The sequence below is a fragment of the Myotis lucifugus genome, unplaced genomic scaffold (assembly GCF_000147115.1).
Source record: "Myotis lucifugus unplaced genomic scaffold, Myoluc2.0 scaffold_601, whole genome shotgun sequence".
Lineage (NCBI taxonomy): Eukaryota > Metazoa > Chordata > Mammalia > Chiroptera > Vespertilionidae > Myotis > Myotis lucifugus.
The window spans coordinates 264820-288946 of record NW_005871649.1 but is presented as its reverse complement, the minus strand read 5'-3'; the positions used below and the strand labels follow the sequence as shown (position 1 = coordinate 288946).

The 24127-nt window shown below is 44.3% G+C and overlaps 1 protein-coding gene across 1 annotated transcript in view; it reads left to right on the top strand.

Annotated features, from left to right (window-relative positions):
• Positions 1-24127, top strand: part of FMN2 (formin 2) — a 132437-nt gene that overhangs the window by 39504 nt on the left and 68806 nt on the right. The window contains exons 8-10 of the mRNA XM_023745894.1: positions 1-303; positions 2677-2821; positions 13480-13567. The exon at positions 1-303 is cut by the window's left edge and continues 5 nt beyond it. Of these exons, the coding sequence (XP_023601662.1) occupies positions 1-303; positions 2677-2821; positions 13480-13567 (536 nt within the window). The remainder of the gene's footprint in view (positions 304-2676; positions 2822-13479; positions 13568-24127) is intronic.

Here is a 24127-nt window from a genome sequence, read left to right as displayed (position 1 = left end):
TCCCCCACCTCCTCCTTTGCCAGGTGTGGGTATCCCACCTGCTCCAGCTCCCCCTCCCGGTCCAGGAACTGGCATCCCTGCAGCCCCACCGCCACCTGCTCTGCTTCCTGGCCCTGGCCCCCCACAAGCCGGGGGTAGCACTTTACCAGCACCACACGCATGCGGATTTCTTCCCCCGCCGCTGCCAACCGGCTGGTTTGGATTAGGGATGAGCCAGGACAGAGGGAGTAGGAAGCAGCCCATAGAGCCTTGCCGGCCCATGAAGCCTCTGTACTGGACGAGAATTCAGCTGCACAGTAAAAGGTAGTGTGCATGGGGGCTCAGCCCGGAATGGGAACACCCCTCCCCCACCTCTTCTTAATTCCCTCTTTTTCATTCAGAGTATTCTTTATTTTCTATTTAACGCTGTCTCCGTTGCCCTCAGGAAGTTCCAGGGAGGTACTTTCCTTAATAACTCAGGAAAATGACAATTTAGTGCCCTTTTCAGTACTGTTCTAAAATTTGTCTGTAGATCTTTTAAGTCAATATTTGGTGAAACAATCTGTTATTTAAAATTCTACTTTCTCAGAGGTATCAGAAGGATAGAACGAATGGCATATATGTATCAATGCATACGGTGTACAGATACCTGTCTATCTAGGTATTGATTGATCTTTTAAAGATGGAGGGGTATAGATTTACTTAGCCTGCCTGCTCTATTGCCTCACTCTGACAACCGCGTTAACCATGTGAATCAAACCCTTACACGCACAGACTTGCGAGGGTGCTGTTTGCATGTGTTTGGAGGGACGGTCTTGTTGTAAGGTTGCATTTTGTCTACGGTTGTCTTTTTCCACACAAATGTGCTACACAAAAATACACGTACCCACCCTCTGGGTGTGAGGTCACTCAGCTTTGAGAATTTTATGGCCCTTTCATAGAAGATTGGTGGCACAGTGTGAAGTCTTGAAGTCATAGTTGGGAATCTATAATAATAAAAACGTAATATGCTAATTAGACCGGACAGCCGAACGACCTTCCGGACAACCTTCCGGACGAAGCCGGGCTGCGAGGGCCGAGCCCCTTGCACGAATTTCATGCATCGGGCCTCTAGTGATATTTATAAAAGAACACCTGCCCCCAGGTATGTGGGTGGCGTATTACTCATCCATGCACAGTCCATGGACTGTGTCCCCTGATCTCCAGGACATATGGCTGTGGCATGTGCTGGTGCAAGAAAATACATGCACTTTGCAGGATTCCTTGAATTTGGCTTGTGTGATGTGGTATGGATTCAGAAGTAGGATATTCATCAGGCTCATTCTCATTTTTTTAAAAAATGTTTTTACTGATTTGAGAGAGAGGAAGGGAGAGAGAGAGAAACATTGATGTGAGAAACATTGATCGGCTGCCTCTTGCGCGCCCCCTACTGGGAATGGAGCCCGCAACCCGGCATGTGCCCTGACCAGGAATCGAACCAGCGACCTTTGGATGCATGGGGTGATTGATGCTCAACCAACTGCACCACACGGGCCAGGGCCGTTTTCATTTCTTATATTAATATTTTTTCTCTTGGCTGAATCATACATAGTATTGAAGGGGAAGAATGTATATATTTTGACTACTTCTAACTTGGTCACTAATTCTCTATGTAGTTGCCATTTACCTGTATATGTGGATGCATCTATTTTAAACTATGCCCCAAACTAATTTTATCCAGATATAGGAAGTGTTTTTTCTTTTTCTTTTTAAAAAACGAGTCTACCCTTTTCAGATGGTATTCCATGAACCTGTAGCTACTGTGATGTCAGCTAACAGCGGCATGATGGGAAGTGGTAGGGAGATGAGGTTGCTGCCTGGATCATAACGTGATTTCTTTTCTCGCCCGGGAATAAGAGTCAAGTCGGGGTTGTGAGATACCAGACATTTCCTGCCTTTATCGCCCACACTGAGAGGGCTTTTATTTCTCTTACTAGAGGCCCGGTGCACGAAATTCACGCACTGCGGGAGGGGGTCTCTCAGCCCAGCCTGCACCGTCTTGCAGTCCGGGAGCCCTTGGGGGATGTCCAGGACCCCTTGCCCCTTACCACCCGCCTGCTCGCTGCTCCTTGCTCGGCTCGCTGCTCCTTAGCACTGCCGAGGAGGTGGGAGAGGCTCCCGCCACCGCCGCTGTGCTCCCCAGGCGTGAGCCCGGCTTCTGGCTGAGTGGCGCTCCCCCTGTGGAAGCTCACTGACCACCGGGGTCAGCTCCTGTGTTGAGCGTATGCCCCCTGGTGGTCAGTGCGCATCTTAACGACTGGTCGTTCTGCCATACGGGTTGCTTAGGCTTTTATTATATAGATGTTTGTACACACCGACTTGATCACAGAGCCTTCCTGGACGTTATGATTTCTAAGCAGAGGTTTCTGCGCCGATGCTATTTTTAACTTTCTCATCAGCGGTCTCAAAGGAAAAGAGTATTCTCTCCCCTCCCCTTTCCTTTCTCTGTTTGCCTCTTCTGTTCCTTCCGCCGATGCTACCTTCTTTCCCGGCTTCCTCTCATCCTTTTCTTTTCACCCCTCGGCCCTTCTTGTCCTCCCTTCTCCCTCCGTGTGGCCTCTCACCAGCGCGTGTCACCGCTCGGGTTGCCCGTGGATGGTGCGCCTGTATTAAACGCCAGCTCATGGCTCCTTCAGTTGGTGTTTTGCTTAACTTTAGAGACTCTGGTGCTTCGCTGATCTGGGAAAAAATTGAAGAGCCGTCCATAGATTGCCACGAGTTTGAGGAGCTGTTTTCCAAAACCGCAGTAAAGGAGAGGAAGAAGCCGATTTCTGACACCATCTCGAAGACCAAGGCTAAGCAAGTGAGTACTTGGGCGTGTTTTCTCAACGTGGCCAGCGTGTCGGGCCTCATTGTGACCTTTCCTTAAAAGAATCGTTTGGAAAGTTCATTAAGATTCATTACCTTATTCTGATCATCTGTGAAAATCAAGAACTCATTCATGCAAAAAAGAAAGGATGGATTTTTGCTCATTAATGGAATCTAAATTCTATTTGGAGCAGGGGATGGGGACGTGTGTTCTCAACTCGCCTTCCCTCTGAGGTTCCGCACTCTGTTCCCTGCCTCCGTGTCTCTGATCCACTCCGTTCATTAGTTTATTTCGTTAATTAGATTCCACAGCTGAGTGCGATCACGTGGTGCTGGTCTTTCTCTGACTGGCTTATGTCACTTAGCATGATCTGGAAACAGCCCAAGTGCCCATCGGTAGATGAGTGGATAAAAAAGCTATGGTGCATTTATGCCATGGAATACTATGCAGAAAAAAAAAGAGAGAGAGAGAGAGGACTCTCTTACCCTTTAAGACAACATGGAGGGACCTGGAGAGTATCATGCTAAGTGAAATATATATCTATATATATATATACACACACACACATACATATACATACATTTAAAAGCGTTTCTAGGTGCTTCTTGAATCATTTATTCTCATTGCTCAGTTTTCTTCCTGGCAACATGTTCCATATATTTTGTTCCCTTTTTTCCCCCCCAGGAAATATCGTTCCCTGTGTTCTGTATTTACCACGAGTATCCTAACCCTTATGTTCCTGAGTCTCTTTCCTTTGCTTTTCTCTCTTATCTAATGTGATATTATAGGCCACACTATGGAATTAAAAGCCTGCTTTAGACATCTTTTTCATACACTTACAAACTTTCTTTGTAGCCAGGCCACTGAGCTTCTAATGCTTCTAGAGCAGGGGTGGGCAAACTTTTTGACTCGAGGGCCACAATGGGTTCTTAAACTGGACCGGAGGGCCGGAACAAAAGCATGGATGGAGTGTTTGTGTGAACTAATATAAATTCAAAGTAAACATCATTACATAAAAGGGTACGGTCTTTTTTTTTTTTTTTAGTTTTATTCATTTCAAACGGGCCAGATCTGGCCCTCGGGCCGTAGTTTGCCCACGGCTGGGATAGAGGAACAAGTACCGCGCTCTTAACTGTGCCGAACATTTTGCATTGTTCCATCATCTGCACTCTTTCCTGTATTCCATGCTGAGACTCAATGAGCATTTCAGTCTCGCAGCCGGCATCGCATGCAGAATTATAGAATGGGTGTTCAACACATGACTCATTCCAAATAGCAATTCATTTCTGGTTTGTTTTGGGTTGGCGCTCTTTTTTCTTCATCCAACTGAATAAGTCATGTTTGCCATTCTCCCGCATACTAGTATGGTTTCACAGGTTTCACTGCCTGTTTTAATAGCCGTGCTGCTCCCCGCTCGTAATAGCCTTCTATAGGTTTTTCTTTTCACTGGGCCACCCAGGGCTTGATGGAACATGTTATTGTCATCGCTGTGTGGTCTTGCTGCTCTGCCCCTATATTTATTTTATCTTTTCCGTGTTTACTTCCACCAACATTGTATTTTTAAACTGTGATCGTTGTCGGTTTCTAGTGGTTTAGGTATTGCCCTTGCTTCTTTTATTCACTCACGGACACTTAAGAAACTCGAGTTATTAGAAAAACTATTGCATAGGGGCCCAGCATCTTTTTAAGTGTTCTTCTCAAAGCACGCCGATCCATCTCTCTTGCTAAGAGTATTTTCTTGAATTTTTTTTTTTTAATGACACAGAAGTCATTCGAAGGGATGAACGTAGGATCTTTATATGAAGACTCTTGCTAAGGTTCGCAGGAAGGCTGACATTGGAAAAGATGTTCCTTATTCTAGAAAGCTCTATGTAGTCGTCTTGGACTAGGCCCTAGGATCCCTTATTACTTAGGGGTGATACCATACTATTCCATCCCTCCTCTTCCTGTATTTTCACACAAGGAGGTGCAGGGGGCGGATCCGAAATATTGTGCATTGATCTATTCCCAGTCCTGACAACCCCAGTGGGCCATTCCCGTGATGTGATCAGAAGTGGGTTTCTGACAACTATCGGGATACCTGCCTGTGACAATCTGTGTATTTCATGGTCTCTTTAAAGCAGCGGTTCTCAACCTGTGGGTCGAGACCCCTTTGGCGGTCAAACGACCCTTTCACAGGGGTCGCCTCAGACCATCCTGCATATCAGATATTTACATGACGATTCATCACAGTAGCAACATGACAGTGATGAAGTAGCCACGAAAATAATTGTATGGTTGGGGTCACAACATGAGGAACTGTATTTAAAGGGCCAGAAGGTTGAGAATCACTGCTTTAAAGCCTGGGGTGAGTCACCTTTTGGGTGGCTGAAGAGATGTGGGTAGGGATAGAATTGCTACCGTGCCTGAATTCATCCCCACACCCCCGCCCTGGGTCCTTTAATTAATAAGGCATATTTAACGCATTGAGAGTTGTGATCATCGGTTCATTACTTTTCATTCCTTCCAGCCAGACTAGCCTTTAACCCATGGTGTCGGCTGGTTTTTCTAGGTGTGTGTTTTTTTGGGGGGGGGCAGGAAAAAAAGGTCGATGACAGCCACCCCCCCACCCTCGCCATGCTTCCTCCCTTCTTGCCGGTGACCCCTGAAAAGGGGAGGAAAGTGGGGGGGACGGCCAAATGGTCCCCACTGGACAGCCCTTCTTTAGGGGAAGATAGCCAGTGTGTAGCGAACATCCAGGAAAGGGGACCCCGTGGAGAAGAAAGGGGGCGAGGCCTTCGAAGGGCGAGTGAGTGCCTTGCATGTACGGACGCCAAGTGTGTCTCTTTCAGCCCCAGTCCGGCCTGAGTTTGCACGTGTGTTTCTCTTCTCCCCTAGAGACGTACGTTACGCTTGTCATAATTGTGCTGCTGGAGAGTAATCGTATGCCTTCTGCTTTCGATGTAGAAAAACCTTCTGTTGTTACCAAAAGGATATGTGCGTATCCATCTCCCCACAGATGAGTTCCCGTTAGAAATGGTGATGAGTCAGATGAGTATAATGCCTGTATTTCCGTGGTCCTCCTGAGGGAACTGGCTTCTTCTCTTCTCTATTGGCTAGCTTCCTGGCCCCATTCCCCAGCCGGTTTTGTCAAACCAATCGTACCGACTCCAGTCTCTGTTCTGCCTCTACCTCAGTTACTAGTTTTTTGGCTTCCAAAAATTGGAAAGGGAGGAAAAGAGGAAGCCTGCGATATTGCAATAAATCAAGAATGGTTCCTGACTGTCCCAGGATTACCTCCCCACCGCCCCCTAAACAAAGCCTGGATGTCATTGTTACGTGACTAAATAGAGGGACTTCTAGGCCGTATCTGTCTGAGAGGAAGTTACAGAGTATTTTTAAAATCACCATGATACTCATGAGCTTTCCTTTTAAAAGCATCTTTTCGCCCTGGCTGGTTTGGCTCAGTGGATAGAGCGTCAGCCTGTGGACTGAGGGTCCCGGGTTCTATTCCGGTCAAGGGCACACGTCCGGGTTTCCGAGCTCCATTCCCGGTGGGGGAGGGGGGTGTGCAGGTGGCAGCTGATCGCTGTTTCTCTCTCATCGATGTTTCTAACTCTCTATCCCTTTCCCTTCCTCTCTGTAAAAAAATCAATAGAATATATATTTAAAAAATTACATGTGTAAGAATGCTTACAGTAGCACTGGTGGTAATACTTCTAAACTGAAAACATTCCAAATATTCATCATGATTAAAATGGAAGAATAAATTGTGTTATAACGACACAGGGGAATAGTATACAGCAATGAAAAATAATCACCTACCATTTTACTCAGCCATATTGGTGGATTTCATAGACAAAGCTCAATATCAACAGTATGTGTCCACTTATCTGATGTTAAAGATCAGACAGCAGGAAACTGTGTCAATAGAAGCCAGAATGAGACTTTTGGGGGAAGTATTGATAGGAGAGAGGTATGAATGGAGCCTTCAGGGAGGCTAGTCATGTTTTGTTTAAGGATCCGAGTGATGATTACAAGTGTATATACATATGCAAAAATTAAACTATTTATTTGACTTTTCTTTACTTTATTATAGTTGTAATTAAATATTTGTTGTAAACAATAACCGCTTTAGAAAAACGATTATTGAAAAGCAATTTGATACTTTGGGACCATAGAGTTAGAAGATATCTTCCAGGAGATGAGTAATGAATGATTTGACTGTTGTTGGATGAGAATGTGCCAGAACGTACACAGTTAGCACAGTTGTCTGTCCCTTTAAATGGAATTGTTGAAGGAAGGAAAAATGCTAGGCATACAATCCTTGAAAATGGTGCCGCCACAAAGAACGCCATTTGTCTTTAAAGACTTAAAAAAAAATCACATATTGAAGCTTTTATTCCCTAAAAAATGAGCATCATAAATTAGATCACTGACAAGTCAATGTTTATTTCTCTTTTACTTCCAAACTCTAGGAGGTCTTTGGGAAATGCACCAGTTGCTTAGCCAATATGTCATTTCCAGAAATAGATCGGAGACTTGCGAGAAAGCTGGAACTGTGTTCCTCGGATGGCTAGGATCAAATGCAATTTTCACCCTCGTCGCTCTTCACGGTGCGAAAGGCACCGTGCTGTTCAGTGGCTAGAGCCAGGAACCAAGCCTGTGTCTATAGAAGAGCCAAAAAAGTCACATCATGCTAATGGCTAAGGGGCAGGAGGAAAGCAGATGGCTGAATAGGCCACAAACGGGATGACCATTCACGGAATAACCAAACGTTTACGATGCAGTCTCTATTCCATAAACTGATGCTAGGTGGTCCCTCATTCCCCGAATATTTCATTTCTTCCTTGTAACACTGGCCTTTTCAAAAATCAAAATCAATCACTGGTATTTTGTTGTGCTGTAACTACAAAGGAAGGGAACTTTTTTGGGGTTTTGTTTATTTTTCTTATTTTCCCTGAAACTCGTAACATGTAGGGCAGACTATTTAGACAGGGATTTCTATCTCAAATTTGCTTTGCAGCCAGCAACTTGAAAAATAAAAGTGTTCTCTCTATGGTTTATCTGCCTTGCACTGTGTCTGATCGCACGGAATATTGAGGAATAGGTGGGGAGTGAGGCCCAGTATGTGACAGTCCTTGGCCGAAGTAGGCTCTTCATACTGAAGGTTAGGGGTGGAGCAGGGCTGTGGCTCAGACTGTGAACTCGATGAGTGTGTGACCTTGAACAGGGCAATTTAGCTAAAAAAATGTGGATAGTAAAAGGCACTCCAGCATTAATTTTTTTTTTGGAAGTGATTACAAAAATCCATACGATATAGCCCTTTATTCTTATGTGCTAAGCAAAACATATTTGTCATAAAATACCAAGAATGCATGTAAAAATGGTCTCAGTAAGAGTCTTATTCATTTGGGGTTGCCAGTAACCTTATCATTTCATCTATATCATATCTTTTATTTGTGATAGTTGACATCACTCATCAAAATATGCTGATGTCCCTATTCTGTAGACACCTTTGATATCTAAATAATATCATGAAACATAGATGTTTTACTCACACTTGAATACTTCTAATCTTAGCCTGTGAATTCCCAGCTAAGAACGCTACGTTACATTAACGGTGGAGATAGTGCAAATATCTAGAAAACCAGATTTTTAGCAGGAATTCCGAAGAGAAAAATACAACCCGGTGAACGTGCATGCTATTGGGCGGATGACACATAGTTTTTTGATTGGCAAGATGTTTGAAGTGATGAAGGGCCAAATTATATCTTGCATGTATGTCTTCTACATGACAAAACTGGCAAAATGCTGTGTCTAATGAATATAAAAGAGAAGGTTGTGTATTGTTTTAAATTCCAGGAATTTCAACATCTCTGTGTGTTTTCACTGTGCTTACAGAGTGGAAAGAGATGGGTAGTTGTGATAGTTCGTTTTAATTAGAAAAACATTTTATTTTAAGAGCTTAGTGGTATTTATGTTCAACCTTTTATTCCATGTTACTGTAATATTTAAAAAAAATAAAATACAAAATTTGGAAGTGCAACCTATTAGAATAATATTTTTATGAAAATATAACCTAATGTCATTTTTTTCTTCCTCAGTTTTCTTATGATCATGTTATACTTTTTATCGGTTTTGTTTTGTTTTGCTTTGTCAGAATCATCCTAACTGCTTCAGTGTAAGCTAAGAAAGGAGCAGTTGATATCAGTAAGGAATTGCATTTCTAATTCTTTTACACTTGTCCCTTTAATGAAAATGAGAGGCCCGGTGCACGGCTTTGTGCACTGGTGGGACATCTCGGCCTGGCCTCTGCCCTCTCGCAATCCGGGACCCCTCGGCGGATGTCAGACTGCTAGTTTCAGCCCCATCCCCTCAGGCCAGGCCGAGGGACCCCACTGCTGCACAAATCCATGCACCAGGCCTTTGGTATGCATATAAGATCTTTGGTTAATCTCTTCCCACTCTCCCCCCTTCCCTCTGAGATTTATCAGTCTGTTCCATGTTTCCATGCCTGGGTGTTGAGCATCTGCCCCCTGGTGGTTAAGTGCATGTCATAGCTACTGGTCGAACGGTCGGACGGTCGCTTAGGCTTTTATATATATAGATATTAAAAAGCCCAATATTATTTCGTGTTTCTCTGTCAGTGGATTCTTCTGGTGTATTGGGTGCTCTGTTATGTCAAGGATGCTGCACCATGTGTATGTGTGTGTAAGGGGCGTGTGGCCAACGGGGCCTAGAGCAGGGGAACAGGTGAGCTTTGGAGTCAGGCAGAGGTGAGTGGAAATCCCAGCCCAGCCCATGTTGTCATGGCTTTCAGCCATTTCCCATTCTTAGCCTTGCTTCCTTCTCTGTCAACAGATACACGCTAGTTAATATTTTGGCAGATGTGATTTGAGTACATTACATACACCAAGCTAAGAGGCTGTTTCATTACTCTATTCAACTTGAATTTATTTAGAACAAGCCTGTGGCTTTGCTTTGCTTTTTAAACATATTTTTATTGATTTCAGAGAGGAAGGGAGAGGGAGATAGAACATCAGTGATGAGAGAGGTCCATTGATAGGCTGCCTCCTGCACACCCCCACTGAGGAATATTCTACAGATAGGGGAATTGAGAGCCATTAAAGAACTAGTCTAAAGTTACCTAGCTGCTCCTTTAGGCAAAGACATGGGCTGAAATACAGATTTCTTACCTCCACACAGGTCAAATCATTGACGTCTAGCTTCTTAATCTGTGGGGGATGCCAGCTATCTCCCCAATCAGCAAACTACCTGTTTTGTGTCCCAGATTGTGCTGAGTCTGCCCAAGTAGACAGGCTTGTCTGGTGCCAACCAGATAGTCTGGAGATATCCCTCCTGGGTATGGTCAGTGTCAATGTCTTCTCTGGTCTGCAGGGCCTTGGAATGCGGTTGGATGCCTGTGAGGCCGGCCACCCTGCCCTGAGGCTTAGTGCTAATTGCAAGAGGAGAAGGTGGTAGAGTAAATAAGGCTGCAGGCCTCTTTTCTTGTGTGGGTTGACTTCAAAACCCACCCAAACCCTGATAACCTCTTGCTCTGCAAAATCTCATACAGGCATTCTTTACTTTGGAGTGTAGACTCGTTCGGATTTAAGATGTTTGCTGTTTGCATGAACTGGTATCAGGCAGTACCAAGAAAGGTCTTGGTTCCTGATTCTCACTGGGTCAAAAAAAATCTAGAGATCACCCCATCTTTCCAAAGGAGAACTATTTGAACCCAAATCAAAGTTGTGGGATGACCCACAGGATGTGTGTCTCAAGAGATCTTAGAGAACCAGCACTTTGTATGTTTGCTACACGATGGGGAGTAATCATTGTGTGGGTTGTTCTCTCTTCATTCTAGAATTTGCCAAACTTTATTTGGTTTATTCCTTATCACTTTCTATCATTGCTTGTCTTCCTCTTTTTGGAATAAGCTCAGGTGCTTTAATAGCCTGATCCATAATAATAATAAAAGCATAATATGCTAATTAGACTGGACAGCTGAACAACCTTCTGGACGACCTTCCGGACGAAGCCAGGGCTGCGAGGGCCGAGCCCCTTGCACGAATTTCGTGCGTCAGGCCTCTAGTAAAATATAAGTGCTAGTCATTGGATCACTAACACCAACACCTTGCATTTGCAAGATGTTTTATACTTTAAAAATTTTTCTCATTACATATTCTATTGTCTCAAGTTATGGGAATGTCACATATGGACTATTAAGTATATTCTACAGATGGGGGATTGAGGTCTATTAGTTAAAGAACTTGTCCAAAGTTACCTAGCTGCTCACTTAGGCAAAGACATGGGCTGAACTACAGCTCTCTTACCTCCACACAGGTCAAATCATTGTCAGTTCGGAGTCTGGGAGTTCTACCCTGTCTGCCTCCCCTTCCATTCTTAAACCTCTTGTTTAGTTTGGGCTTCTTATTTCATATTTGCTCGTCCTCTCCTGTTACGTTCTCTTTAGAGTGCTCTTGGCTGCTCTTTTCATCTGTTGCTCCTCGATTGCATTGTATACCACTGTATATCCTGCCCTGTGCTCGAATATCTGTGTGCGAAACAGCAATTTTTACATCCTCTCCTTCTGCTTCGGAATTCACCGGTCCCTAATCTCTATAGCTGACTCTTCTTATCTTACCCTACTCCTTGGATCTGGCCGCGTACCCCTCTAATCTAAGATTCAGTTTCCAGCAAGGATGTGTGTGTGCCAAGCCCTTTTGGAGGAGAGCGGTGTGCGCTTCATGACTGACTGGGCGGGGATTAGGAAACAAAACCCTTGGTGTAGTTCTGCATTTAGACCAGGAGAAGGTTCCTCAGTGTCTTTCTGTAGTGCATGATTCTACCAGATCGTAAGAAACTTCCAAGTTATTGATTTATATGTCCTAATTTTGTAGATTTCAAATTCGTTATTTCTGCATTTTCCGTTTTGTAGATTTCAAATTCGTTATTTCTGCATTTTCCGTCGTAGGTATGATTTTATTTTCTTCCAGGGCCTAGTATGGCACCTGTTCAAAGCAGATTCGTGATTGGCCATGTAGGATGCCAGGGGAGATAATGAGAAATTGTTTGCAACCACTGGAAAAGGACTTTGAACCGATAATGGTCTTAATTTCTTAGAAAATTACGTGAGAGGAAGGAAAAAGAATTAATTATCGTGTAGGATTAAACTCAGTAATGAAAAGTTGACAGGTATTTCATTCTTGAGCAAACATTTAAAAATGCTTTCCTAAGTGTCTTTTATAGCTATTTCTAGAGGCCCAGTGCACGGATTCGTGCACCAGTGGGCTCCGTCAGCCTGGCCTGCGCCCTCTTGCATCCGGGACCCCTTGGGAGATGTCGGACTGCCAGTTTTGGCCCCATCCCTGCAGGCCAGGTTGAGGGACCCCACCAGTGCATGAATCCCTGCACTGGGCTCTAGTATGCATATAAGATCTTTGGTTAATCTCTTTCCGACTTCTCCCCTCCCCCCTTCCCTATGAGAGTCATCAGTCTGTTCCATGTTTCCATGCCTGTGTGTTGAGCATCTGCCTCCTGGTGGTCAGTGTGCATCATAGCTACTGGTCGAGCGGTTGAGCGGTTGCTTAGGCTTTTATATATATAGATTATTGCAATGAAGACACTATTCGCTAGGTCTATTCCTAAGAGTGTCAAGCGCATTATCCTTCTGAATATCCACTACAGACTTTGAAGTTGATGCTGTCATTTTTTTTTTTTTAGATGAGAGAACTGAGGCTTTAGGGTGTTGGAGTAGCTTTTCCAGAAGCCCCCATCCAGGCCTCGGAATCAGAACCTGCATTAAAAAAAGATCCCAGATGACCGAAGTGCCTAGTAAAGTTGGAGAAACACTGCTTTATTTTTACAGAGTTCTTGTTCATGATCCCTACACAGCCCTGCCTCTCAGGGGAGTCTATGATAAATGCTTTGTTAAAAGGATTAGCTGACTCTAATGTGAATTCAGGTCATTGAAAATAGACTTTTTTCTTGGTTATATGTCCTAATTTGGTAGATTTCAAATTCGTTATTTCTGCATTTTCCGTTTTTTCAGCTGAGGTTTCTGAGATCATCTTGGTTTTTTTTATTTTATTTAATCTTTGTCGTTGAAAGTATTACATCGGTCCTCCTTTTCCCCCATTAACCTCTTCCAGCCCGCTCCTGTCTGCCCCCGCTCAGGCCCTCACCACCCCATCGTCTGTGTCCATGGGTTATGCATATGTGCATACAAGTTCATTGGTTGATCTCTTTCCACCCACCTTCCCCTGCCTTCCCTCTGAGGTTCAACAGTCTGTTCATGCTTCTATGACTCTGCGTCTATGAAGGACCACTTTTTAAATCTCAGGCTGCAAATGATCAAATGTGAAGTTGTTATTTTTACAGAGACCCAACTGACTTCCTAAACTATGACAAATCTTACTTGTTGACTTACCCAGCTCTTAAGACTGGTAAAGCGCCTGCCATTCAGGGTAATGGGAACACTCAGAGGGGGTGGAGTGTGGAAATGGTGGATTTTGAAGTTTTATAATATACAACCCCAGAGCTCTTTCTAAACCATTTTTGAATGCTTTATATAATGACTTGATTTGTTCCTCGTTTAGGATTAAACAACATGTTATTAAGCTTATCGTTGGCGTTCACATGGACATTTCCCCCTTTTCTTTCTTGAGCAGGTTGTCAAGTTATTAAGCAACAAAAGATCGCAAGCGGTTGGAATATTAATGTCTAGCCTCCACTTGGATATGAAAGACATACAACATGGTAAGTCTAAACATAAAAATTCAGCTTTTGAATATTACTGTGTGGGCTGAAGAGCATGCTGTTTGGTGGTAAAATGATTTCAGACTTAGAGGTGCCGTGTATATTGAGGTTGGTATGTTTCCCCTAAGACTTAGGGCCTAAGTGCTCTCAAACTTCCTCTCATGCTTGTTGCTGGAACATTTACCATTCATGGGACTTTTCTGTTGTTTCTGTCTCATGATTCCCATGAGACATGTTTAGTCTGCATTAATATACATTTTTTATTTATTTTTAATATATCTTTATTGATTTCAGAGAGGAAGGGAGAGGGAGAGAGAGAGAAACATCAGTGATGAGAGAGAATCATGGATCGGCTGCCTCCTGCATGCCCCTGAGTGGGGATTGAGCCTGCAACCCCAGCATGTGCCCTGACTGGGAATGGAACCTCAACCTCCTGGTTCATAGGTCAACGCTCAACCACTGAGCCACACCGCCTGGGCAATAAATATTTAAATTTTAATTCATTAGAAGTACTAGCCTCACTGTCCTCTTTAACTAGATTGTATCTGAGGTGTTGCTTCTAGATGCCATCGTCAAAGAGTGACTGATAAGCAGTGGTGAGAGGTGGGGACAGTGGGCGTGTCTCAGCCATTGAAAATACCTGGAGAAGACGGTCCACAGGGGAGAAAAATAGGTTGAGACTCGAGTCTCAGGTATTGGATGAAGTAACCTACAGAAGAGGAAGTAAACCTAGGATTTTCTGATAGATCCATTTCAACCACTGTAAGAATTACAAGGAAGCTGATATATATATATATATATATAGTTTTTTATTGATTTCAGAGAGGAAGGGAGAGATGGAAACATCCACCATGAGAGAGAATCACTCATTGGCTGCCTACCAGGAAGCTGGTTTGGATTGTTGTTGTTTTAGGACTGTTCTGATGATTAGAGATGTTGCACAGAAGCCTGGATTGCCATATGAAGGGATGAAATGAAAACTCAAAACTGATCATTTATCTCCGATGTCTTACAAACACTGGACGGGTGATGGGGCGTGTAGACCATGAGATGCTCAAAGAATCACTGAAGCAGATCACGATGGATAACATTTTAGGATGGAGAACTGGTCTCTCTCCTTTCAGTTATGTGGGACGACGTATGGGTCCACCACTGGGCTCTTCTAGGCATCGACAGATTGAATTATCTTTTCTAATAACCATCAAAGATAGTTTCAAAGGATTCTTGCCTACTTAGATTATTGTTCGTGGTCAAGACACATGGAAACAGTAATATCAGGACCGCTTGTTATTTCTTTTATGTTGTTGTTTTAATTTATGTCTTTAACCAGGCTCCTACAACATTATTTACATTTGGAATCAGGGTGATTTTTAACATTTTTCTAAGTGACTTTAGTGCCAATATTTTAATAATTGAATTCTACCCTCCAGTGCACAGGTATTCCTATGCCTTATCCTCCGATCACATCGGTGCCGAGAGATATTGCCCAAAGGTGAATAGAGGAATTACATTTATATTCAGAATGTCCCTTAAGCTGCCCAGAGCCTTAGACTAGATTTAAAGCAGATTGAATTGTTCAATGGAATGCCAGTTTACCTATTAAAGAAATGTGGTTTCCAGTACAACACAGACCTTATAAATCATGGAAACGTTGAACCAGCTTCCTAGCCTGCCACTCTATGAGTGCGGATTGTCTTTGTTTGGCTGAAACGATTGTGTGGAAGAATTCATAAATAGCACCAGCTTGGCAGGCCTCGTCAATTGATGAGTAACTCTTAATCACGATCTCAGTTTTATTAAACTGTTTTGATGGCGAGGAGACTTCCTCGAGCCGGAGCGTTGGGGGTGGCAGTCACAGAGCAGTACGCCAAGTCTGGCGCCAAGAAGTACTTGGCGTTTCAAAAGCTGGCAGATGAAGCCCAGTTAAGTCATAGAAGGAAATCTGAAAATAATGACACGGTCCTTCCCTTCAGTCAAATATTCAAGCCGGGCTGAGTTAATAATGAGAACCTTATGAACAAGAGGAGCCCGCCTCCCATCTGTGTCTGTGGTAAAGCCAGCGAGAGTTCATTGAAAAATTTGCTAGCTTAACATGCAACACTAACAATAACATAGCATGGATGTCAGTAGTTTAAAGGTCACACTGCATTATGCATAAACTTTATCCTATTAGGATATAAAGTGATTGCTTGAGTCACTTTGAAATCCTGCACACGTTTTCTAAAAAAAATAAAAATAAAAAAAAATGGTTGCCTTAAAAGCTTGAAGAAGCAAGCAGTGTGCATTCAAGGGATACCTGCCTTGTTCTGCCTCAGTGTGTTGTCTGGAACTGTGGTTGATGTGCGTGAATCACCTGTGGCCTCCAGAATAGACTGAACTTGACTGCTCTCAGGATATGCGCCCGGAGAGAAGTAGCCACAGAATTTAGCCAGGCCTCCAACGTCATCTTACAGAAGAGCAAACCAAGACCTTTTTTTGGTGCTCGGGTGTCTTTGTCAAGGTCACGCAGCTCTTCGGTGGAACAGACCGGATGTGCACCCAGCCCCTTGACCAACCCGTCCTGTTCTTTGCACTCAGATGAGCCACTTCTCCAAGGTTGTGCTTTTGCTACAGCATCGGTTTCTCTAAAACAAGGCAAGTGGAGTGCTGTTCAAAGGAGGTAGTTACTCTCTTTCTCTTCCTCTCCGTTAAAACTCTAGAAAAGCTTAGAGTCGAATTGACTTTATGATGCTTGTGTGTGAAAGTGCCCTGTTAGAGTCACTAGCATGGAAGGCGTGGTTATAGGAGCAGATCTTAGAAGTTGAGCCTGGCTACATCTTGGACTACGCTTTATCCACAAGGAGAGCGATTTGTGTTGGAAACTTGCAAGGCCAAGGCCTCCCAGCCCTGTGGCCTCTTCATCACTGTCTCTGCGCGGTGGGTGTCAGCCTCATTCCACGGTCATCCCTGTTGGCTCTGAGCGGCACGTGATGGGCGCGGTGAGGAGATTGGCTTTGTTGGTGAAATGAATCCTGGGGACAGACAGGAGTAGAATCTAAGTACCGACATGGACAGATGCTCGTATGTATGGCTTTGACGTTATTTTCCTGACCATGAAAACCAGTTTCTAGCTATGAGTGTAAAGTGGAAGAATACTTCTTTAAAAATTAACCTATATGCCAAAACCGGTTTGGCTCAGTGGATAGAGCGTCAACCTGTGGACTGAAAGGTCCCAGGTTCGATTCCGGTCAAGGGCATGTACCTGGGTTGCGGGCACATCCCCAGTAGGAGATGTGCAGGAGGCAGCTGATCGATGTTTCTCTCTCATCGATGTTTCTAACTCTCTATCCCTCTCCCTTCCTCTCTGTAAAAAATCAATAAAATATATTAAAAAAAATTAACCTATACATACCCTTTCTGAACTATAGGAGCATTGGGGGTTGCTATGGCAACTCTTTCCCCAGGTATTGATGTTTTTATCTTCCCCTCCCTCTCCCTTTCTCTCTGAAATCAATAAAAATATATTTTTTAAAATGACATCAGAGAAACCCTAATGTTTGCAACTCCCCCCCGGATTTAACTGCCCCTTCATTCCTCTGGACAATGAAACGTTAAACTAATCTTTGCATGCAAGTATACATCACAAGGGAAAAGAGAGAACCCTTCACTAACCGAACAAACGACCAAGTCTGACTTACACGCATCAAACAGCGCATTGCATTTTTTTTTGCACATATTAGCCACATGTTGAGTTCAGTAAACCGCAGAATTATTCCAAGGGGATCACGCTGATTATCACGGCTGCTTGTTAGCTTTGTCAGATGTCGAAGTGTTTTGGAAAAGTAGTCCCGAGGCATGGGCTGCTAGGCAGTCATCTCTGTCATACGACGAAAGGATTAACCGCCACGGGTCCAGTTTCGGCGTGTGAGTGCTGATCTTCTTAGCCGGACGTTGTCAGTTCACCACGGCGTGTTCTTTATTTCTTGATGCATTTTTAACGTCCAGGGACTGCACTGCTCGGCCCCTTCCCCTGCTTCAGCATGATCGCCGATATGTAAATGCTGAGGCAGTGGTTCTCAACCTTCCTCATGCCGCGACCCTTTCATACAGTTCCTCATGTGGTGGTGACCCCCAACCATCAAATCATTTTCGTGGCTACTTCATCACTGTCATGTTGCTACTGTTATGCATCGTCATGTAAATATCTGATATGCAGGATGTATTTTCATTGTTACACATTGAACATCATGAAAGCATAGTGATGAATCACAAAAACAATATGTAATTATATATGTGTTTTCCGATGGTTTTAGGCGACCCCTGTGAAAGGGTCGCGACCCACAGGTTGAGAACCGCTGTGCTAAGGTATAATATGCTAAGGAAGCTACTTAACTGCTTGTTTAGATGAAGTACTTTCAAAAGGGAATTTAAAAAAAAACACCACCCAACCATAATTATAATCATCGTGTTTGTAAAGTCAGGCTTTCTGTGTTGGCTTTCCTTCCAAGTCAGACATGTTTGTATAGAATGACTCCCCCCCCCAAAAAGTAGGATTATTATCTGGATGCAGGTCACTTGGGCATCAGACATGTGCAGATTCTGTACAGATGCAGCCACAGACATGCTGGCATGAGCAGTGACATTGAACACGGCTGCCCTTCTAGAATATGTGTTAGGAAACAGTGGCGGATGGGACCCCCCGAGCCAGGGCCCTACTTCCAGGGAGACTCGCTGAGCGGTTTTACAAGAGCGTCAGTGTTTACCTAAGCAAGAAGGTGAAGTCTCCTTTGCCCAATAAAGGACATTGCGCAGGGCTGGTTTATGGAAAACACGCAGCAGACAGCGGACATTTTATACAAAGTACAGTGCGTTGTTTGAAACTCTCTGCCCATCTATACACTCTGCGTAACATAAACACTCCCTGGGAATGTGCCAGCCTTTCTCTCTGCCCCCTTTGTTCCACACCCTAGATTTTGTCACCTGCCAAAGTCAAGTAACCCTTATCTAAACAGTGGAGATAAGCCCCGAGTTCTACCCGTTTGGTCAAATCAACAAAGCTCTCCCAAACCAGAAATGAAATACAATATCGCTAGATTAAACAGTCTACCATGGCAATCATGTTTGCATGGAAAGATTTTATTCCGCAAGGATCCCGGTCTTGGGCTCCATCCCCCCACCCGCCCGCCTAGACAAGGAGGCGACGTATCGACTCAAACAAAATGCATTTGTTCTCTCACAGTTGAACTCGTGCAGCTCTTATAAACAAGACCCCTAGGTGTACGAAGCCTACTGACTTCATCAGTAACGGATGTCCCTACCCTTGTATAAGCAAGTATGCTTGAGAGGTACCAGTGGCGGACTGGGATGAGATTAATTTTGTTTCCACTGTGAAAGCCTTGCTTTATAGAAATCCTGGTATTTGAGGACAGTGGGCGATGGAAATCCTGCAGAGGAGATGGAGGCGTTTTACTGCTTTTGGTTGTGGTGGTTCTGATTTTTGGTCTCTGTGTCGGAGGCTTTGTGCAGAAGGCTTGATCCTTGGCCGTCCTGGCCCAGAAGTGGGAGAGGCAGAAGCTGTTGAGAAGCCAGGAGTCCCTGTCCCCGCCCCCACTCCATCGAGCTCTTTGACTTTGGGTTCAGTGGAGTATTATCTGGGTTCATTATTTGTTGGGCAGCCACCGAAGTCTTTATCTTTTGTTCTTGACTCATGGGTGACTCGATTTTCCAGTTTCTGGCCTAGGGTAGTAGCGGTCTGTCTGGCCATGTGCTGCGCCCCAGGTTGAGGAAGAGGGCTGGCTGGAGTTGGGGGTTCTCTGGTCAACATGCAGTCCACAGGGGATCCCCATTTTTTAATATATATTTTTGTTGACTTCAGAGAAGAAGGGAGAGGGAGAGAGAGAGATAAAAACATCAATGGTGAGAGAGAATCATGGATCGGCTGCCTCCTGCACGCCCCACACTGGGGATCGAGCCCACAACTCGGGCATGTGCCCTGATTAGGAATCGAACCGTGACCTCCTGGTTCATAGGTCGACGCTCAACCACCGAGCCACGCCGGCCAGGCAGTCCCCATGTTTTCAGTGCAGTGCTCTGGCCAACAACGGGGCTTGATGTTTCTTTGTCCAGAGACATTGTTTTAATTTCTCAAGAAAAGAAACCAGACAGAGCTGGGGAGGGCATTTGGGAATGGAGAGGTACTGATTGCTGGCACCCCCCCGCACCCCCTACCAGCACTGCCAGGCCTTGCCTTCCGGGTTGGTTCTGGGTGTTCCCACCGACAGCCACGGATTCGTCATTTTAGGGCAGCGGAACCAGGTCCAACTAGCTGCCCTGCTTTGTGGCTGTCATCACCTCTTTTCTCTTTCAGTCCTTGCGACTTCCGTTCTGCAAAAAAATCTCTTCACTGTAGAGCTCTGGTGGAACTTGAGGAAAGAGCAGGACGGGATGCGTGCATGTGGTCGGGCATCTTCACCGAAGATGCTTCCCATCAAAATGCACACGTCGCAGTTCAAAGCAGATGCAGCCACTTGAAAGGCAGGGGATGCTACCAGGATGTGGTTCATCTGTGGGTCACTCTGCTTCGAGGATGGGCTCCCACCTGCCGATTCCCATGTCTTTCTTCCTTACCTATTGTGACCTTCTCTAGACAGGAGGGCATAAGCTCCATACCCAGAAGGTGTTTTATAATCTATTTAGTAAGGAGAGAAATATTGTCAGAGAAATTGAATAGCAATTCATGGCTGTTTGTTCCATGGACGTCCCCCCCAAAAGGTGCAATAGTCATGAACTTGACCCATATCCTTTCCCCGACTTGAACGTATCCTGACAGGCTGCTTTCAGTTCCTTAAAGAGAGCTCTCAGACAACGTTTATTCCCCGCGGCTGGGATGTGATGACAAGCCTGGAAGTGCAGGGAATGAGAGAGGCTTCTGATCTCTGCTCCTTCGGGTGAGTTTCTGCTCACACAAAGGCCTTCGCTTCTCAGCGATTTGCAAGGCTCACTTCATCTTTGCTTCCCCTGTGGCTTCTGAATCCCACATGGGGCCAGGATGGTTTCTCTCAACCTCCGCACTCTCCCCCACCCTGCCGACGAGGAGAGGGCATGAACTGGAGCTACGGGCTCATTTGCACTCATTTGGTGTTTAAGCGTCTGCGGATGCGGTTCCCTTCCCATGGACCCCAACCAAAATGAGTGTGGATGAGTTCACTGCGGTGCTGGTTTAGCTTCCCACGTTGCTGTTGGTACAACTGAAACGCTCCTTGTTCCTTTTGCCAAGAATGTTTTCAACGTAGGGTGTCTAAAATCTCTCAAACAAGATACTGATTTGGAGAGATATTAGTAAGATTTTTAAAATATATTTTATTGACTGCAGAGAGGAAGGGAGAGGGAGTGAGAGATAGAAACATCAATGATGAGCGAGAATCATGGATTGGCTGCCTCCTGCACGCCCCACAGGTGGTGGAGGTGGTGTGATATCGGGGCCCACTGTGTACCATGGCCCTCCAGTGCTGGTTGCCAGGTGATGATGTGACATTACATGTTATTATCTTTGTGTTTTATGGTTTGAACCATGAAGGTAGCTAGAGTGAAGGTATGATATGCACATACCTTCCAGGATGGCATGCACACAGCAAACACGCAGAAAATATGGGTTGTTATTATTATTATTATTATGGCCCCTTCAACTTTCATATATGAAAAATATCTTACTGCCCAGCCGGCGTGGCTCAGTGGTTGAGTGTTAACCTATGAACCAGGAGGTCACAGTTTGATCCCCGGTCAGGGCACATGCCCGGGTTGCGGGCTCGATCCCCACTGGGGGTGGAGGGGTGTACAGGAGGCAGTCATTCAGTTATTCTCTCTCATCATTGATGTTTCTATCTCTCTCTTTCTTAATCTCTGAAATCAATAAAAATATATATTTTAAAAAGAAACACATCCTGTATTTCTGGTGATGAAGAAGGTGGCTATGGAGAACACTAACAGCAGAGACCAGCTGTCAGGGAATGGGATATAGATGTAGGACTGTCACCTGCTCCTGTGCCTGGGTATACAATGTCATGTGACCAGCACACAACTGTTTCTTACATTGTGTCTATCATCCCTGGTTGTCCTGAGTTGCTCTATGTGATTCATTTTATGTACTGCAATATTTTTAAATGAAAAGAAAATAGATTTTTTTTTTAGTTTGGGTATTTTATTTCAAGACATTTCTAATAGGTAGAATTGACTATTTGAGTGTTAAAATAGGCGATTTCACTCTTCACTTTGTAACAACATGGTTTAGTGAAAAGCATATTGGATCTAAGAGAGTGGGTACCAGTGGATTCATGAAGAAAAGTGCTATTGCCCTGGCCAGTGTGGCTCAGTTGGTTTGGTGTCGTCCTGTGAACCAAAAGGTAGCTGGTTCGATTCCCCGTCAGGGCACATGCCCAGGTTGTGGGCTTGATCCCCAGTAGGGGATGTGCAGGAGGCAGCCTGTCGAAGTTTCTCTCTCTTCTCTCTCTAAAAATCAATTTAAAAATCTTTTTTTTAAAAAGAGCTATTTATGGTTGCAAGTTTTGATTGTGAAAGCAAATGTTTAATTCTGAACCTAATTTGAATCTAGCACCTTCTCAGCTCTGTCTCTATTCCCTAACCAATCTGTTCACAGATAAATATACATTTTAAAATTAATTCCGTAAATTATTCCAAGGCTTCTTGAATGATCCCTTTTGTTATAAAATGGCTTATTCTCCCCACATGATGAGCAGATGCTACAGACAAGAATTATCCTCAGAGAAGCTCAGCATCTTGATCGAAGACACACAGCACGTTGATCGAAAAGCCAGGAAGAGTACTTCTTCTTCCTACCACATCCTCGGCATTTTACAAAGTTTTAGGCCAAAACATAAAATCGCTGTCCCTTTAATCTTGGAGTGATCATTAACACATGGTCATTCACGGAGTCGTTTAGAGAGTGCAAAAATCTCCCCGTGTTTCAATCCTGGAAAGTTAGCATGCCTTACACAGAAATGAATAATCTTTTCATGTGTAAGAGTTTTCTCTCCACACCTCCTCCGTCCTTGCACCCTTCCACATAAAACAGAGCAGATGCTTCTTGGTCCAATTGAAATAACATTTATTGATCTATAACTATGGGAAAGTAATTAAAGCCGCTTTACAGACCTGCTGGGGAATGGATGGGTGGGAATGTGATGAATCCCAGGCAGCGATGGGTGTTCCTGAATGTCTTAGAGCCGAGACTGGGAAATACGTGTGAAATACTTGGCCTCTAATCCGAGGTATAATCACATTAGCATGTGCTTGAATGTTAGAGAATAAAATGATACGAGTTAAAGATTCATTACTGAATTTTGAATTTATTTATGCTCTGCAATCTAAGGCTAATGCTTAATAGTTTAAATACGAAGTAAAAAAAAGACAGAGTATAATTAAACAGCCAATAGCTGTATACCAGACAGTACATTTTGTTTTAATAGTTCTTCGTTCAGGCCAAGAGCGCCAAGCCTTAATAGATGCAGTTGGAATTGTCCCCTTGGTATGTGAGGGCACTAAAATAGGAATAAAAAAGAAAGAAAGAAACTTATTTAATTTTGGGTTAGATAATAAAGCTTATTAGAGACAGAAGAGTTGATTGAACTTGTACGAAAACTTGAAGAGGGAAGTAATATTAATCAACCACATGCCAGATCCTTTTACTGGTTACTGCCGTTGGTCCCCACACAACCCAAAACATTGCCAATATTTTCTATGACTTCCTTCTCCCCTTGTCTCCATAAAGAAACGAAAGCTTGTCAAGGAAAGTAACTGGAAGTAACATAGCAGCAAATAACAATTGGAACTTAAGCGCAGTTAAGTTTGATTCCATGGTCTCTGTTGCTTCCACATCAATAAACTATTCCATGAAAGTCATGTTCCCTTTTGAGGGAATAGAGGGAAGATCACCTTCATACAATCTCAAATTCTCCTCCCAAAGAAAGTTGAAATCTAGGAAAGCTGACATTGCTGAGTACCGGTTTTCTTGAATCCTTTACTAACTGAAAAATTTTACCTACATGCATATCCTATATAATAAAAGCCTAATATGCTAAGTGTCCAGTCATCCATTCAACCAATCAAAGTGTAATATGCTAATGATATGCTAAGGTGCTCAACCGCTTGCTATGATGTGCACTGACCACCAGGGGGCAGATGCTCAATGCAGGAGCTGCCCCCTGGTGGTCAGTGTGCTCCCATAGGGGGAGCTCCACTCAGCCAGAAGCCTGGCTCACAGCTGGCAAGAACAGCGGCGGTGGTGGGAGCCTCTCCTGCCTCCGTGGCAGCACTAAGGATGTCCAACTGCCGGCTTAGGCCCGCTTCCCCTGGGGAGCGGGCCTAAGCAATCAGTCGGACATCCCCTGAGGGCTCCCGGACTGCGAGAGGGCACAGGCCAGGCTGAGGGATCCCCCACCTCCTATGAGTGCATGAATTTCATGCACTGGGCCTCTAGTACTTTATATAAAACCCTTCCCGTGGCCCATAGCTAGAAATCTGATGAATAGAAAACAAAAGACACTTGTTTAACTTTGGGTTAGATAA